Source organism: Ceratocystis lukuohia (assembly GCF_044167205.1).
Source record: "Ceratocystis lukuohia strain C4212 chromosome Unknown Supercontig7_pilon, whole genome shotgun sequence".
In the NCBI taxonomy this organism is placed as follows: Eukaryota; Fungi; Ascomycota; class Sordariomycetes; order Microascales; family Ceratocystidaceae; genus Ceratocystis; species Ceratocystis lukuohia.
Window position 1 is genome coordinate 2,717,796 of NW_027263526.1, and position 18,112 is coordinate 2,735,907.

Sequence of the window (18,112 nt, forward strand, 5' to 3'; positions counted from 1 at the left end):
GGAGAGCAACACCGTGGTTTTCTCTCCTCTTCGTTTGAATACATGGTTATACACTCCCAGTAGGTGGAAAAAGGTGGGTGGCAGGGACAAGTACGGAAACGGCAGCGGTGGTGATATTAACAATAGCAAAGTCAAGAGGCAAAAAAGTCGAGACGGTATCAGACAGCGACACTTTGACGGCGGCCCCCTTACTATAGTACAATAAAAACCCCTCAACCATTTGAGTAGCTTAGATAGTTGTTTACTTTCCTTCTCAATGTTGAATCTTTGATTATCTCCGAACCTGTCTACATGAACAACTGTACACTAAACCGTGACAGTAACGATGGGCAACTAGATCAAGGTAGGGTAGTGGTTGATACTTGGGTACATCAATAAATCTATAGGCAACCAGCCACCAGCCACAAGCTACTTTTCCTTTGTATTCGTTCTACGCTCTGTTCACTGCTTTGTTCTTTGTGTGATTTCTGGTGTTTGGTTGTTTTCTTTCTTTCGTTCATTCCTTGTTTCTTTCTTTTTTTTTTTTTGCCTATTGTACTCTAATCACGGTAGAGCGGAAACGAGCAACAAGGTAACTTGGGAACAATTGCGCTTCGCTCGCCAAAACTCTATAGTGAACCTTGCAGAGGGTTAATTTCTGTCCGGTAACCAGTCCGGCGTCGTTTGATCTCTGTGATTCCCGTAGACGTTAAATATATTCAAGTTCAAGTTCAAGAAGCCTATCGGGAACGCCCGCGAAGGTTAGTAGTCCCCATGCTCTATTGTTCTTTCTTGATTGTGTTGCGTGGCGCACTATCCAGGTTAAGTGGCGTCGCATATATGCCCCACTTATTCATACCTCTTGTGGCTGAAGATCCATGATAGGGTTGACACCCTATCATGAATCCTCATGAGCATTATAAAAGGGGTGATGTCCAAGGACGTAGTGTAGAAGTTGTCCCTTCAATAAATCAACTGATTCAACATTTAAGATCTATTCTACAGATTGTGTCCTAGCTCTCTCTCATTGTCTGTCAGTGTTAGGGCCGTCCCGGTGAGCATGGCAGAGCCAGGACATCCCTGCAGGGAATTATACAGGGGATATTAAGCCTCAGCCCAGTTCTTCAATAGGTAGGTTTGTCACGGGGAGGCATACTAGATAGCTTACAATTTATTTGAAATGCAGAGCTCCAGCTCCTTCCCCGCCCCCAACACTTTGGTGGCTGCATAAAGGGAGCTATTGACCCATTCGTACTTGGATGCGTCATCTACCAATATAATGTAGTATCTTGCCTTGTTTATGGCCACAGTATGGGATATGGATCAGGTCCAGAGAATATTGACACGCCAGATCATGGAAGTGTCCATTTATCCTGGTGATCTTTTCTTTGGCGCATGTCTGGCAGTGAAAGGTCTCCGGGTTTGCCGCAATTGTCCACATCCCTTTGTCAGCCGATTGTTGATGGATCTTGAACTTTTGATCGCCTGCGTGACCGCATCTAGCTAACATGGGCTTCCTCGCATGGCATTTGTACTGCTTCTGGTGTCTTGTCCTCTGTGCACAGAGTCATGTATAGTCCATCTTTTTCGATGAGATTTGTATACTTTCAGTCTTGCTTGATGAGGGCCCAGGATTTGTGTGTAATGAATGACTTTCAATCCTTTTTCACATAGTTTCTTTACAGGTAAGAGATTCTGGTTCAACCCCTCCACGTGGTAGACATTTATGACTATGGGTGAATCGCCAACGTTTATCTTTTCCAGCCCAACTATCTGTGTATCTAGTCCAAGTCCACCCCAGAATACTGGGATGGGATCTATTGATCGGTGACTGAAGATTTTGGTTAGATCGCCTGTCAGATGCTGTGGTTCCGCTGCCAATAATCTAGTGTCTAGGGGGTTTCTTGCTCGAGTTGCTGTTCATGAGACCCATGGTCGCAGTAATCTGTCTTCGTTCCCTGCCTTCTTGGATCTGCAATCACTTTCAATGTTGTTCCCGCCCTTGCGGCAGAAGTTACATTTGATCCTTGGTCGTTGCTTTTTAGGATCGGGTTATGTCTGGTTGGGAGTGCGGAGATTGCGTGCACTGGGGTTATGTGTCGGGATAGATTTTAGTTCTTTGTCTATCTTGAGCATAATTTTTATCCATTCTCCTTGGGAGGTTCTCAAGTGCCACTTAAGCATGGAAGCAATGCGGGAAGGGAGGTGTTCAGCCCAAAGATGAATGATTACCCTCGTTATGTTGCATGACGTGGTTGTCTCTTCGATCATGGACTCACAGCCGGGGAATTGACTGAACATATGTTGGATGTTGTGCCACTTCAGGAACATTTCATCCCCCTCTTTCCACTCCATTTCCTGAATGATTTTGCTCATCATTCTAGGATGTTGTAAATCTAGAGAGATTTCATACATTGTGCGAAGCATCGTCCAGCACCGTTTGGGAGTTGGCGCGTTATCAATGTATTCGAGAGCATCATCGTCCAGCCCTGCACGGATCAGGCCAAAGGCATATGCTTCGTCTTTCGCCTTTTCTTGGTCTGTTTTCTCCACCTCCACAGCATTTCGGAATTCATCTTCCTCAAGCCCCTTGAACAGATAGAGTATACCTAGTACCCTGAATTTTCCGATCATATTCCTTGACCATTGCTTCCAATTTATCTCGGTGAGTTTGATGACATGACTCGTCATTGAATCTATTAACCTCGGCGTCGGGGGATTGGGCGCGATTGAAACTTTGTCAGAATTTATGGCTTGGGTTAATGACATGATGAACGTTTCAAAGGCTGCTTGCGCTTCTTCGTCAGGGGTCGAGGGTGGGTTAGAGTCCATGGTGATATAGAGGAAAGGTTAGATTGTAAGAAGAAAAAGGTAGAAAAGTCAAGAGAAAACGGGAGCAAAAGAAAGAATGTAAAAAGTCGAAAAGAGAGAGAGAGAACAGATGCTGAAGGGTGAGGCTGAGGTGAAGATAAGACAAGGGTTTGCTTTTGCTGTATGAAATGTATTCCGGTGTGTTCAACAGATATCGGTGAGTTAATATGCGTGTGAGATTTGCGGGGTATCAGGGCTTCGATTTTGTTCAAGCTGTTTGTAGAGGTGTCCTCGTTATTGAGGCTCCAGGCTCATGTCTGTTGGGTTTTCTGATCATCTTTTGTTGTTTATGCTCAAGTGTACACTGACTAGATGGAGCGCTGTATATATCATGGAATTAGCCGATGTTTTACCGAACGGGGTAGATTTTCCACAACATCTTTTGGTGGAGAGCAGGAGAAGGGTTCAATGAATACAAGCAATTTCACAACACCTCCACATAGGCAACCGGCTTCCACACTTTTTAGTTACTCTTTACTAAGTTCACCTCCCTCGCCCAGCAACTGCACAAGCATTCACTGCTATGGTTACAACACACACTGCCAGCCTGAGAGAATAGAAGATCCGCCATGTAACTATCCTAGACCCAATCGCCGAGTTTAGCTAACAGTCTAGGACATGGCGCTAGAGATGCAATAATAGCGACACTCTATAGACACAGCTCACCCACCTAGCTGGAAATGATAGAAGATGTTAGAAGATTACCGAGAAACTGTGACTGGTGTGGTAGAGCAAAGCCCTAGAGAGAGACAATCCATGACCGACTCACACCATTACCAGCCTTATCCCGACCATGGCAAGGAATTTCAATGGGCTTCATGACACATCTGCTTGGAAAATTCGCAGATCCGCTTGTAGTCACATGCCAACCCACAGTTAACGCGATCTTGATGCCATTAGAAGACGCAAGAACTACTACTGTAGTCAATACTGCCCTGAGCAATGTTTGTCCCACCATAGGCTACCGGAATGGATTGCCAGTGATAGGCGTCCCCAACGGGTAGGTGAGCTATTGAAAGCATTCTGTGAAATCCCAGGGGTAGGGAGATGGCCATCTACAGCATACCACCCACAAACAGATTTGGCAACTGAGAGAGCGAGCCAAGAAGTGCAGATATTCCCCCATACTAGAATAGCACTTGACTAGCAAGGCCAGGCTCAATGGGTCCTAGGAGCACAAATAGCCCTAAACAACATGCCACAACTAAGGACACATGGAGTCAGCCCATTCTTCCTCGCCCGTGGCTAAAATGGAAGGGATTTGAAACACTGTCCTATGAACAAATCGAGGACATCATCGAAGACAACCTGGAAGCATTGGACATTTGGGAAGCAAAATAGGGACCAATCGAAAACATTCGAAACAGGAGTAGACCCAAGCAGGGTCGTATGGGGCCAGGTATGGCAGGTTACAGGGGACGCAGAGTTTATGCACTATGATCATGGGACCAATGTTGCCCTTTTCAACTCGGACTCCTTTCTTCGGCAGCAAACGCTGAATCCGAATCTTAGTAACGAGCAGCTTGCCAGGGTGGACGAGATAGCCAACAGTGAGCCGCCTCCACAGGCAGAGAATCGGAAGTTAGTTACGGAAAATTGCCAGGGCTGGGTAATCAGAGTGCTGTTGGAGCTTTCAAAGGAAGGGATTGTGGATGGCGAAACAGTTGACAGATTGAAACAATACATGGATCCGATAAATTCTACATAGATCTCTTGTTCAAAATCACTGATATTTTTCAAGTTTTGTCCATCTTAAATCCCATGCGCTGTTTTCCTTGTGTACCAACCTGTCAAAACATGGCTAAGCTTGGAGACTACACGGCTCTGGGAAAGTGGATGGAAGTGGTGGGCGCAGAGGCAGTTAGCACCCTCGAAGCAACTAAGTGAGTGACAGCTTGCGAAGGGGTTGGATGAATCTAGCTATGTTTGGGCAATAGGGGAATCGTGGATCGACTTCGCAATGAAATCAGCTCAGTTGAGCAAGTGGTAGGACGGGTCCTTTTAGGTCGTCTGCGTGAGCGCGCCCGGGGCACCCGCTCCAACAGAAATATATTGTGGAGATTCTACCCCGTTCGGTAGAATACCGGCTAAGCCTACGGTGTCCTGTGCAGTCGCAGTATTTTGAGCGGGGTAGTTGCCTATAATCGTATCCTAAACGAGTCAAGGCACATTCATTCAAACCACAACTAACTGACTACATGGAGAAACTACCAATAGTTGTGCCGTGGATTAAGCATAGTAGTTGCCGATAATCGTATTCTAAACGAGCCAACCGCCTGTATATCTGCGTCGGTGTTGATTACTGCGTCATGAGCCCCCTAACACTAAATAACCCAGCGGTCCTCAGGTAAAATTTCCGTCTCGTCAATCAGTATAATTCCTAAGCCGAAGTGGCTATCCTCATATGTCAGTTTTACTCAATGTACTGTAGACGACATGCCTTTTTGGCCGTTGATGAGTTATTTTCAGGTGCGAATGTGCTGGTATATCACTTTATTCTACTTGTAGATAATGCTAGGCTGATATTTACAGGACTGCGCAGCATTTTCGTAAGGCGCTAGTCACGCAGAATTGCAAAAACATCAACCCGAGAAACGCTTCTTGAGCCTATGCAACTTGTAACAGATTTTGTATCTCAGCTATATTGCTAACCTAGCCACTAAAGAGCTCACTGCCGTTCATTTGTCCGCAAAAAAAGCCTCGAGGCACTCATCTAGGTTCTCCCCAGCCAGCCCAATCTTGTCATTCCACAGTCCCTTGCTAACCGAGTAGTTGGCCAATCCTCCCTTTCCATAGATAGTGCCTGCGATCTGAGCCAAGGTTCCCATTGGATTTCCGTTTTTGACTTGCTCGGCGCCCTCATTCCAGAGGCCGTCAACGGTTCCCTGAGACACTTGCCACGTGCTGCCTGTGGCCTTTTCAAGTGCCTTGAGAAGCTTGTTCTGGGTGAGCGTAAAGCTGTTGATGTAGACGTGTTGGTTGCGTGTGATGTCGATGTTCTTAAGACTTAGGGCGATTCCCCGGCCAGCTTGGTCTAGGTTGGTAGCTTCAAAGGCAATATTACCCCCGTCAAAAATGGTGGCGGTACGAGACTTGATGTCCCATCCGCAAAAGCCAGGCACATTCAAGCTCCAGTCAAAGAGCAAACCAGTGGCGATTGCGATCCAAGAAATTTCGTTTTCCCGACTTATGAGATAGTTGAGGATGTCCACCTTGTCTTGAGCAAAGGGAATGTACTTTGGTGCCGTGGAGTCTGCAGTGTCAACTCCAAACTCCGAGGGAATGAAGATTTTGACATTGGCCTTGATAGCGGCATCGATAACAGTCTTCTGCAAGGCTAATTCCTGACCGGCGATAATGCTGGAAAGGGTACTGACGACGGCGTCGTGGCCCTTGAGTGCGGTGACGAGCGAGTCCTCAGTATAGTTACTCTTGATATACTTGACACCTTCGGGCGCAACGCTGGTCGACTGTTCTCGAACTATGCCCGTAACTTGGAAGCCCTGTTCTAGGAGCGCTTTGGTGGCGGACTTGCCGACGTTACCGCTGGCTCCGATGACAGCAACCTTTTGAATTGATGTCATTATGCTGATGTTGGATGAGTGGAAGGGCAGGATTAGAATAGCTTGATGCTTGATAACGGACTGTAGTGGGCTGAAATATGATGTTGGGGTGTCGGTGTCCAATATTTGGGAGGGTAGTGGTGGCAATGCGGCTCTTATTATATAGTTTATGTAGACGCTAGGTATTTCCTTTCCATGACACGAAATGGCGTTGATCTACTGATCAACTTACTGACATAATAGTGCAATTTATAATCCAAACAAGATACATTGCTGTTTTAGGACTAGCATTTATACCGCAGAAGGCGGCAACGTAGTAGCGTCAAAGAGTTGTTGAAAGGCAAGAAAGCATCCTGATATTAATAATCGTGATTTCGGGTGGATTAGTGCTCACCATTTACATCTTGACGACACTTATTAATAATATCGGGGGTTTCAACGACGACCGCCAGGTTTACAGGGCAATGCATGCTGAGAGTGATACGTATAATCTGCGCAGTTCCAGGGATGCGGTGCTCCGTATGTATAGCTAGGAATTGTTATTATCAACATATGTCGGTGCGTACGTAGCCATCTTGGTGATTAGTAGATTCCATCTTTTCAAACCTGAAAGGTTTTGGGCTGTTGAGCTGACATCCATCTTCAGCCAGTTTATTTGGGTCTGAAAAGACATGATCCCAACTACACAGGACTACCCAGTTCCCCATCTACGCTTGTAAACTAATGCTGGCTGCTACTACAAGATCTTGTTCTTCATCAAAGAACACAAGTCTCTGGTCACTTCTTTCAACCTTTTTACCATACACCCCCACAAGGACTCTTGCTTGATTGTCCAACAACAATCAATGCCATACACGAGCTAGCGGGTCGTCGAGTCCTGGCTGCCTACTGGCTGCATATTTCAGCGCTTTGTTTTCTATCGCGGTAACGGAAACCATTTCCTTGGCTTTCACGTAGCAGAAGTGTCTCGCTAGATTAGAGACCTATTGTAAATATAGTTAACTCTTATTCAAAATCGCGGATCTTCCTCAAGTTCTTCCGCCATATGACCCATGCCATGTTTTCTTCATGTACTAACCCTTGCAAGGTTTTGCGTTAGGGTATCAACCTTTTTATGGGCCTTCAGCCACAGACCTTGTTGGTGCTTGCTCTAAAGTATGGAGGATATCTAGGGTGCCACGCAGCACCTACATGTGCAGGACATCGACGAGCAACAGTCCTCATCCATTGTTGAAAATCTATAGCCTGGATCTTTTCCCTTCAAACAGCGGCCTTGGATTGTCTGAGGCTAGGCCTACTTCCAAGGCAGTCATCAAGTCCAGTGAGTCATGGATGTCTGTCGTTCTACATGGTGACAGTTCATCCACGTTTCTCAATTTGATTTTGCAGTGGCATTCTGCAGTGTCTGAAATGGAGGCCGTCACCAATAGTTAGGAGAAGTATTGAACTAACTCGCTTGAGCGAGAAAAATGGACTGTGATCCTGTGACAAATTGTTGGTTGAAGACCTAAGACTGTTGTTCTAGGACATACCACAGCCAGCAAGATACAGGCCAAAAGCGCTATGGTTATACTGACAAGATCCTCATGGTAGTTTGTGCAATTGTATCCCATGTTTCAGTAGCAAGCGGGGTTACTACTAATCACCACACCAATATATGAACATCGAGAAACATCTCTATCTATAATAGTCAGTAAAGAAGATACAATATAGATGGATGTTGAAAGATGTAAGAGAGAGAACAAAGAGCTGTGATATAGGGTCAAGAAAAGGCGGAAGGCATTAGACTAGAAATTATATTCATCCTAGGACTCCAAAGACATTTCAGAAAATATGCCGCTTAACCATTGTCTCAGGCTAGCGATTCACATGAAACCTCGTGGCTGGTCTCGCTCCCGCCAAAGTCAGGTGCAACCTCAGCTCATGGCACCTACACTAGTCAAGGCCATCGATTTAGTATATGTAAATAATTAGGCTCCAAGCTAATAGGAAGCGCGATTGGCCGGCCTGAGTTACTAGTATATTGGGGGCAGTCTTTGGGGGATCTTAGACTTGGTGTGAGAGCAAATGTTCAGGCGTGTTGGTGCCGTGATTTGGGGGGAGGATTTATTATCCGGGATGTAAGTGCTCTAACGTCAATGATGACCGAATACAATGCACCAACCATGCGAATGCACCAAAAATCTTCCAATCTCTCCTCTTTGCATTTAACCGACTATTTGTCCACCAAAAAGCATGGCACAACCAAAAAATGAGGCTAATATTGTTCTCGCTCTTCAGGCCCTTCTAACTAGCCCGGAACAAGGTCTCCGACATGCCGCAAGATTATACCAGGTAGATTATCATGCCCTTCATCGCTGACAGAATGGAATTCAACGTCGACGCAATACCATGTCTTGAGCGCTGGTTGTGGCTTGATGAAGTTAGAAGCCCAGCGTTTGCTGACAGGTGACGCGCTGGCGAGCAGTTTGCCATTTCTTCCACGCCACGAAGCCGAGGGGGGAATCCTCGAGACCCTAGGTTGATTGATAATGTATTCAACAATAACCTGATTCTCTAGATCAGATAGTTTGTGCGATTTAGGTACAATATCGCTTCGAGAAGGTTTGCTGTGATATCGATCATAGAGGGTAGTAGGTGGGACTTTGTCGGAACAATCTACTGAATTCAGATATTATCACTTTAGAAGTCACTCGTGATCCTGTACAACCGCACGTGGAACCGTGCTGGTATACAGATTGATCGTTATGGTGAAGCTTGTTTTCTATTCATCCTCTAAGGTGTTAAGTTCTTCCGTCATGGACAACTAAGCTGAAGTATTCGGGCTCGGGTTTACCCAGGGTTAACCCGACCGAAGGCAAATTCCCCACAATACCCATCCTCCATGTAGTTTATCCAACATTTATCCAACAGACTTTGTATATCCTTGCAGTGCGATAAATGCGTAATTTTGCGTCATTTCGAATGGCCTGAAGAGCGAGAACTGTATCTCTCTCTTTATTCAACTGTGGCATACTTGGTGGTTGAGAAATAGTTGAAAAAGGGAAAGTAAAGGGAGTTGTGGGATTTCTTTCTGATTTCCCATGTTTTACGACTTCCTATGCACATAAATTAGATGTCACAGGTTAGATATAAGATGGTCTTAGTAGCAGGTTCAGATAGTCAGAATATGTGCATTGAGGGGAGAAAGGAGAAGAAACCATCTAAACTGTCTGAATATAGGAGGGGTTTTAAGGGATGAACATGTGGGTAGCATACCTACTATATCCCAGGCACAGCCTTAACATCTAACCCATGACGTTGAACCTCCTCAATAAAGAGGAGGAGCATGAGGAGTGTTGCTGGGAACGTCGAAGTTTCCAGGGCTAGCACATTTGACACTATCAATGGAGAAGGGTATACCCCTTTCCTCATGCTCAGTGGTGCAGTCCAGGGGGATCTTGACAGAGCCAGCATGCTGAAATCTATTGAGGGTTAATATACTAGTTGCCTGACTTTCAGGAAGTTGGGATGAATAACTTACTGCTTAGGCATGCACGCCCAGCCAGAGTTTAGGCTCAGGATCAAGGTCTCACTATTGTAGCTGAATTCCATATTGCTAATAATGGTGCCTGGGCAGTTAAACCACTCATCATCTCTGAACTCAGTACTAGTTTTCTTTCTAGTGCACTCAAAACCAGAGGAAAGAGCAGTGCTACTGACTTTAAACTTAACCTCACTATTAGTATAGGTGTTAGTAGGGTCAGTGGCAGAGGTAGTCTTAATCCAGCTATAGGTGAAGTCAGAGACAGTCCACTTCTCAAAGTTCAGAGAAGGCTGCATGCAAGGAAGTTCCTCCTCTACACGGGGGAGAACAGCAGCAGCCATAACATAGCCAGTAGTAGCAAGAACAGCAAGAAGAGAAGAGGAAGCAACCATTTTGAATAGTTTAGAAGAGTGACAAGAAATGATTAAACAAATGCAAAATAATGAAGTTTGTAATGTGAGGGGAAGTGAAAATGATAGTAGATACTAAGGAAGATGAAAGAGGATGAGGGTAGTGGAAAAGAGAATAACAAGAGAGGCTGATAGAGGAGAAGGGCCAGCCTATTATATAAATTGTAATGATAGTAGAGGCACTATTCTCTATAATCGTGTGTGGGAGTGAGTGGGAAAGTGGGTGTCTAGCATTGGACAAGCTAGCAGGCCAGCCCAAGCCAGACTACCCAAGTCAAGCCAAACAAGAAAGGACCATCTATTCCACAAGATCTAGAGACTTATAGCCACACCTGTACAGACATTACCTATAATCCATAATTTATAGCCCAAACTCAACAATGGGAGACTGGGGTGACAACAAGACATCTATGCCACCTAGTCGTATTGCTTGAAGCCCCCTCCCCCCTTCCTTTTCCCATAGGCCTTTCCATTGTGACCACACATACACAGGTACTGATGCATGAGACATGTGAAGCAGTAATTAGCATGGCTTAGGTGACATTCCTTTACCAGCACTGAACTACCATCTTATCGCATATTGTTTACCAGTCCTTATAGGTACCTATCTACTCTCTCTTTAGTGGGCAGAAAATCATCCTTACTTTGTTTTAACCCAAACTACACCCAGATTAAACTCTACCTCTACTCAACCTACCCCCAAGCCCAAGTGATTCCACTCCCTATCCTCATCTTCTCTTGCATGAAGAAATAGTTCCCCTACTTGATCTGAGCTTTTTTTACTAGGTATGATGTTTATTCTCTATCTGAAGGACCCTAGGAGGCCCTCTGCATTTAGGGCTTTTTTTAGAACTCTATGTTCTGCCATAAAGGAAGAGACGCCAGGACTTAGCATGCTTGGCTACTATATAGCTCTATCAAAGGCTTATACATAGTGTAACAAATTATCTCATGTTACTTGTTAGTAGATGTGAGGAGTGGGAAAGTTCTATACTGCAATCTCTCTTTTATCGTATTGGAATCGTTGATCTAGTGATTCTAGAGAGCACCCCTATCAAGGCTGAAGATAATGGTAGCTTGGAGCATCTGGAAAAGAGTTTATACCACAGTATCATAGCTGGCTTCGCCCCAGCAGCCCTGCTAACAAAGGTCAAAATTACTTAGTTGCTTTGGTATACTAACAGGGACTGATGGAATTTCTCAGGTCCATGCATACCATCAAGGTCTTGACAGCTGAGCTACAGAAAGATGAATCTTGACTTTGTCTCTGAATTTGTTTGGCATGTTGTGCCCATAATAGGAAATCCCAAACTTTTGTTCGGCTGTTCAAGTTTTTTTCGGTCGACTTCGACCGAAGAAGTCGGCCACACATAAAGCTCTGGCCATTTCCTGGCTCCTACATATGATAAAACTAGTATATTTGCCTCAATTATAGTTCACCCCTGCCACTACAAAGCCGGCCTGGAAATGACAAGAGCCTCTATTATGGCTGTGAGCCTTGGCGATTTGTGCAATGCTTTTGCTATTAGGTCTGATGGATGTAAGCAATGGTGAAGGTCTGTGAGCAGATAGAAGCTGGGAGAAGGGAGGTTAACTAACCTGGGAGACCCACGACACAGCCCATCCCAGCACAAGTAAGCCATGAACTGAGCCCACTGTTTGCCTGTGTGAGGTCATTATCGGAGGCTGCTTATTCCTCTGGGAGGTCACTATTTCTGTGTTCTGAGCACAATAAAACCAGTGGGGTAGCGCCTAGGTCACATGTAGTGCACATATTGTTGTAACATATGTATATTATTCGAGTTGATTAAGGACTAAGTTCTAAATCTCTTCACAACATCGTGTGCCACGTATCTACATAACATGTTTACCCGACGTTATTCCGAGTGGAGCTGGAATCTCCACAACACATATCATTACATCAAACAACTTGACTGTCACTGCCTAGGAAGATACCATGCGACCAAGTTCTCAATGTCTAACAGGGCAATATAAATGCTAAATTGCAAGGATTGAGTAGAACGAGGTGGCAATTGCAACTGCTTAGTAGCAGATTTGGTTGAAAAGCCATCATCTAAGCCTTCTTTTCACTGACCATTGCATTCATACTATCTTCCACTACTACTTTCTAGCCAAAGACTCATGATGCTACCCTGGGGTCTATGGCAGTTGCAATCATGTCAAATAACTTCTTATTAAAATGAAAAAAAAAAAGTGTATCGAAGGGATAGGAGCAAATGAAGTGTAGTATAAAGTATAAAGCATAGCTTGATTGCTCCAGAAATTACAGAAAATCATCTCTAGTGTGCTGAACATTGTTGCGTGGCGCGGTATATATGTTAAGTGGCGTCCCACACGTGCCCCACTTATCCGAACCTATTGTGGCTGAACACGTGACAGCATTGACACCACAATGCAGCACCTCAAGCTTGATAATGCCATGCTTCATCATACATAGCCAGAATCAAAGTAAGAAAATCTATTAAATAAACTCTGATTAAGGGAGGGATAATTGCCAAAGGGTAGCTATGTTTTAGCTCATAACCAATCAATCAACAGAGCCTTGCCTCGTGTCTATTAGGGGTTTCCTCGGTGGCTATTCATTGCTCTGCAAGTGTGTTGCTGCCATGTCTGAAATGCAGTGTGATGGGCAAGAGTGAGGCCTGAGCTACACAGGATATATAGACCCCCATAGCTATGATGTGAATCTTGATAGCTATTGTTAGCGTATCACTCACTGTTCGTAGCAAATGTAATATGCATCCATTTTTGAGTGTCATAATATCTGCCAATCTTGTATGACTGAATATAGCGGTTGCTCATATCTTGGAACTCAGTGCATATTTGTGTAGCATCCTTGGCAAATGATGTTCTACTCAAAAGATTCCAAATTTCAGCATGATCTGGGGAGTCTCTTGAGATCTCAATACCGTAAATCACCTTTGTGCCAAGTGGGTCGTAGCCCAACATTCTCAGAGCCTCATTGATAATGACCTGATCAGTCCCAACAGCATTATCGTACATGATCTTTGCAAGACTTGCCACAGTGAGCCTGCTTTCATGCTCCCAGATACTCATCAACGCCTGATAGGACTTGAAATTGTTTTTTGGGTTTTCGATTGAGGCAACTTCAATAAACCCAGGCTCTTCACAAACATAGACTTTGGTGAAAAAGCCTTCTGTGGTTTCGACTTCTTTCCAGCCATACTCCCCTTGCTTAGGTATATGAAGGCCAAGATCAGAGGGACGAGGGACCTTTTCGTCGCCTGCGAAGACTTGGGTCGACAAAAAGGCTGCCATGAAGAGTGATTGAATGGACTTGGAACACCACATGATGGTATGATGAGTAGAACAAGGTAGAAAAAGGTAGAAAAAGAGATTTTAAAAACAAAAAAAAGGTAGCCAGAGTTATATATGATTGGTAGAAAGAAACACTGAAACTTAGAATATCGTTTGCTCAAGTTTGCCAAGGTAAAGCTGTATGGGCTAACTCAACAGTTATTGACGATGGGAGGGCAGAGGAGAGTATATCAGAGGCGATGAAGGTATCATTTATATAAAGAATAGTTCATATGGAATGGATCTTGGTCTACACGAAACCCATCAGCCTAGTAGGCAAATGTCAAAGGTGAGCTATTTAAGCACTATTTGACAACAACTTCCCAATCGTAAACAGTGGCAGTACACAGAGGTCTTTGCAATCAGTGTGCAATGTGCATGTGTTGTTATGTAAGACTAAAGCTCATCGTCGCCCCTAGAATGTTATTCTCCTCATCCTTCTAGCCGCTTACTCACTCAATCTATTAACCTACAAACACTCATGGTTATACTTCCTAAATGTGACTGATGGAGAGAGCAATTAGTTACTTTAGATTGTTCTTAGGTGATGCTATGTTGTTACAGTAATGGCCTTATTGCTAATGATAAAGTAAGCTGTTCTATAGCTAGGAACAAGAAGAAAATAAAATCGGATAAAATCAATTCTTGTAGCAGTATTCGGCTAAGTATTCTTCCAATGCTCCTAGACAGTGATGAACGTGCATGATCAGCATGAATTGCAGGCAAGTATGTGTTGTACTTTTTGTATACCTTTGACATAAAAATTGCAAAAAAAACGACAAATTATCTAATGAGCCCAATTTATTCACTATACGGTTCCAAATAGTTATGTGTTAATTACTACTAGACATGTTCTTACTATGCTAAATCCTAGGTCGCACTGGCCTTCCTGGACCACCACTTCTCCATGATTCGGCCGCAGTCGGGGATTTCTTGTCCTCCGGCGCCGACTTGGCATCTCATTCGCATGTCCAAGGTCTTTGGCCCTAGCCTTCAACAAGGCAACCTCATGTATAACTATCTTTCTTACCTTACAAGACTGCATGGCCTCTAAAATTGGTGCTGGAGAGCTGCTTTCGTGGCTTTCAACTCCTCTCTAGGTATTCTGACTGAAATTGAGCCCTAAGCACAGTCCTTGGGATGTTTGAGACCTAAGGGGTTGATGCTTCGGTGTTCTCCTCGGCAGGTGTTGGAGTCTGTAGCTGTACATCAAGCTTCAAAATGACACTTTCCAGGTGAAGAGCAGCAAGCCTGGCCCCTCTCAAGAACCGCTCAATATCCTTTCCTGTCATGGTAGCCTGAAATGCACTATATAATTCTGGGAAGAACTCGGTCTTTGAAACGTGACTATAGAGTATTTGATCAGATTCTCCATTCCCTGGCCAAAAGCGTTCTTGACTATGCCGAAGCACCTGACATCAAGGGCCTGAGGTAGATGAGCTGAAGGATATGGCGCACAAAGCCTGATGATCTTATTCCCCTCTTAATATTGCTCGAATCTGATGGAGTGGCGACTTTCATGGCCATCGAGGATCAAGACACGATAGTGACTACTTGATAGCTTCGCTATGCAATGAATCCTTCAAGAGTATGCATGCGTAGCGGAGAACGCATGGGTGTACTAGAAAAGCACAACTCATCAGAGATATTAACCATTCATAGCCGTTTACTCAATCTTGAACTATTTAATTGGATCTATGCAGTATGAGCGCTTATCTGCAGTGCTATAAATTAGTCTATTCATATTGAAGTGTAGAAGGCCACAGGCTGATCTCAGCCCCATTTTGGGTACTGTGTAAACTGCGGTCTTCTGGACGGACCCCGAGGTTGTGAGATCCCTTAGCCGATGTCACCCTAGCAGCCCTGCTAGCAAAGGTCAAAGTTGGTTAGTTGCTTTGGTATACTAACAGGGACTAATGAAATTTCTCAGGTCAATGCATACCATCAAGGCCTTGATAGCTCAGCTACAGATGAATCTTGACTCTGTCTCTGAATTTGTTTGTCAAGTTGTGCCTATATTAGGAAATCCCAAGCTATTGTTCAGCCGTTTAAGTTTCTTGCGGTCGACTTCGACCGAAGAAGTTAAACCACATATGACAAAGCGGATATACTTGTCTCGATTAAATTTCACACTTGCCATGGCGAAACCTGGCTGGAAATGGCAAAAGCTTCTATTGCAGCTGTTAGCCTTGGCGGTTTGTGCAATGCCTTTGGTAATAGGTCTGATGGATGTAAGTGATGGTGAAGACGGAAGGAAAACATGTCAAAATGTAGCTACATTGTAAATGTCAAAACAATCTACTGAATTCGGATTTTATCACTTGAGAAGTCACTCGTGATCCTGTACAACCGCACGTGGAACCATGCTGGTATACAGATTGATCGAATTGGTGAAGCTTGTTTCTCTATTCTTTTTCTAAAGTGAAGTCTTAAGTTCTTCCATCATGCACACTTAAGCTAGAGTATTCAGGCTCAGGTTTACCCGGGGTTAACCCGACAGAAGGCAGATTCCCCACAATACCCATCCTCCATGTAGTTCATCCAACATTTGTAGCACTTTTGCAATTCTGCTAAAACTTCAGGCCCCATGGCAGAAAGCTTAATATTCTTCTCGTCACAAGGATAAGTTTGGAGTCACTTTATGTCTGTAACGTTTGACAGGGACGAACAAAGAACTAAGAACTAACATTGATGACTTGGAAAGGGAAACCAAGGGGGACAAGGGAGTTAGTTGATGAAGAGGTTCAACGGGGTCTCTTCCCACTAGACAAGTGTACCTTGCTATTTATCACCCCCATAATTTGACATTCTTAGGGATACAACAGCATGCCAAAATGAAGATAACTTTCCTGGAGACAGGATTTTGAATGGCTGGGCATTCCCACTTGGTTGTATTGCCAGCCTCATGCTTTTTTGGGTAACCGAAAGCGAGGAAACCAAATACTAAAGCTTTATGGAATTAGCAAAGCAGAAAAATGCATGAATCATCGCAAAGTAGGAGCTAGAATCATCAAGACACAATACAGGTGTCTCCATTCAAGTGAAATATCAAGAAAGTGAAAAAGAAAGAGCTAGGATATGACAATGTTATTTGGATGATGAAAACACAAGTAGTTTATTGTGGAACTGAAGCTGGAAAATGTACCCATTATGTCTGCGCTTCCCTCTGCATAAATGATCACTGTCAGAAGAATGTTTTGTTCTTTGTCACCCAGCTCGCTCATTACCCCATAGTCTTGGGTATGCCTTGGCTGAAGTAACATGATCCAACTGTTCGCTTCGCTGATCACTCCATCACCTTTGATAGTGAGTACGCGAGTGTATGGGCATTATAACACCCAGCATACCCCAACGTAGCTTCCCCAAAAACCGAGCGCCCCACATCCCCTGCCACGCGTCTGGCTATTTAGAGGCGGGGGCATTGCTGTCATGTGCCTCCCACCCATCCTATGTAGAACAGATATTTTGTTTGAATCGGTTGCTTTTTAAATCCACTGCATACTCTGATTTGACTTGATTTGAATATATCTAACGTCTACTGCAATCACTGCAAACTCTCTCAAGACTTCATTCCTTTTATGTTTGATCTCGTGAGGATGAGGTGGTAGGGTCTCAACCCTTTCGTGGGTGTTCTGTCACAAGAGGTGTGGGTCTTATTTCAAAGAAGTGGGACATGTGTGTTGGACGTTTCACAACATTCATAATGAGTATAATATAAAAGGAATGAGGTCTTGGGATGCAGTGTATGGGGAAGACGTTTAAAAACCAACCGATTTCAATCAATAAGAGGTATTCTACATTTAAGGCTTATTCACTTCTTCTCCCACCACGCCCACATTTACTCACCAGTATTGCGGCTTAGTACTGAATATAGAAGGTTGGTGAAGCCTGGCAGGAACATCGTGTAGTACCCTGCACACCATCACAACCTTCTTCTAGTTAGACTCCTTTTACATCCCATCGATTAATAAAGATTCTATACGTTCAACAGCATTGTGTCTTGTATCTGTAACAACCAGTATGTTTCTTTTTTTTTTCCGCTACACCCAGGATTGTTCTAGATACAGTGTGAACTGGATTAGTGTCTATATTATATCCTTTCAGCTCGTTACTGCGCATCTATGCTGCTGTCAAAACTCAGGTACTGCTAGCAGTATTTCCTTGACTTCTTTTCACACAAAATGTACAAGCTTTGGCTCTACAGGGATAGTATTAGCCAAGGAACCGTTAGCATTTGTAGTGGAGATTCCAGCTCCACTCGGAATAACATCGGGTGAATACATGGCACACGATATTGAAGAGATTTAGAACTTGGTCCTGAATCAACTCCATCTCTCTTATTTTTGTTTCTTACATGTTTCAGTCTCATCCTCCAACTAGTGCTCATCTACTAGTTCAATAGCTATCACACCATAGATGGTGTG

General features: G+C 44.2%; 4 protein-coding genes across 4 annotated transcripts; all 4 read right to left on the reverse strand.

Annotated features, from left to right (window-relative positions):
* Positions 1 to 2,031: 2,031 nt before the first annotated feature.
* On the reverse strand, positions 2,032 to 2,811 carry HOO65_070618 (uncharacterized protein; the record flags this gene model as incomplete). The annotated part of the gene is made up of 1 exon (XM_071001383.1): positions 2,032 to 2,811. One exon carries the CDS (start codon positions 2,809 to 2,811, stop codon positions 2,032 to 2,034), a length of 780 nt encoding a protein of 259 aa, XP_070857336.1.
* Positions 2,812 to 5,528: 2,717 nt separating this feature from the next.
* HOO65_070619 (putative NADH-flavin reductase) lies at positions 5,529 to 6,434 on the reverse strand (the record flags this gene model as incomplete). Its single annotated transcript, XM_071001384.1, has 1 exon — positions 5,529 to 6,434. One exon carries the CDS (start codon positions 6,432 to 6,434, stop codon positions 5,529 to 5,531), a length of 906 nt encoding a protein of 301 aa, XP_070857337.1.
* A 3,289-nt stretch (positions 6,435 to 9,723) lies between these two features.
* HOO65_070620 (uncharacterized protein) lies at positions 9,724 to 10,331 on the reverse strand (the record flags this gene model as incomplete). The annotated part of the gene is made up of 2 exons (XM_071005176.1): positions 9,724 to 9,877; positions 9,937 to 10,331. 2 exons carry the CDS (start codon positions 10,329 to 10,331, stop codon positions 9,724 to 9,726), a joined length of 549 nt encoding a protein of 182 aa, XP_070857338.1.
* Positions 10,332 to 13,079: 2,748 nt separating this feature from the next.
* Positions 13,080 to 13,682, reverse strand: HOO65_070621 (uncharacterized protein; the record flags this gene model as incomplete). The annotated part of the gene is made up of 1 exon (XM_071001385.1): positions 13,080 to 13,682. The coding sequence occupies one exon, from the start codon at positions 13,680 to 13,682 to the stop codon at positions 13,080 to 13,082; it is 603 nt and encodes a 200-aa protein (XP_070857339.1).
* Positions 13,683 to 18,112: the final 4,430 nt, after the last annotated feature.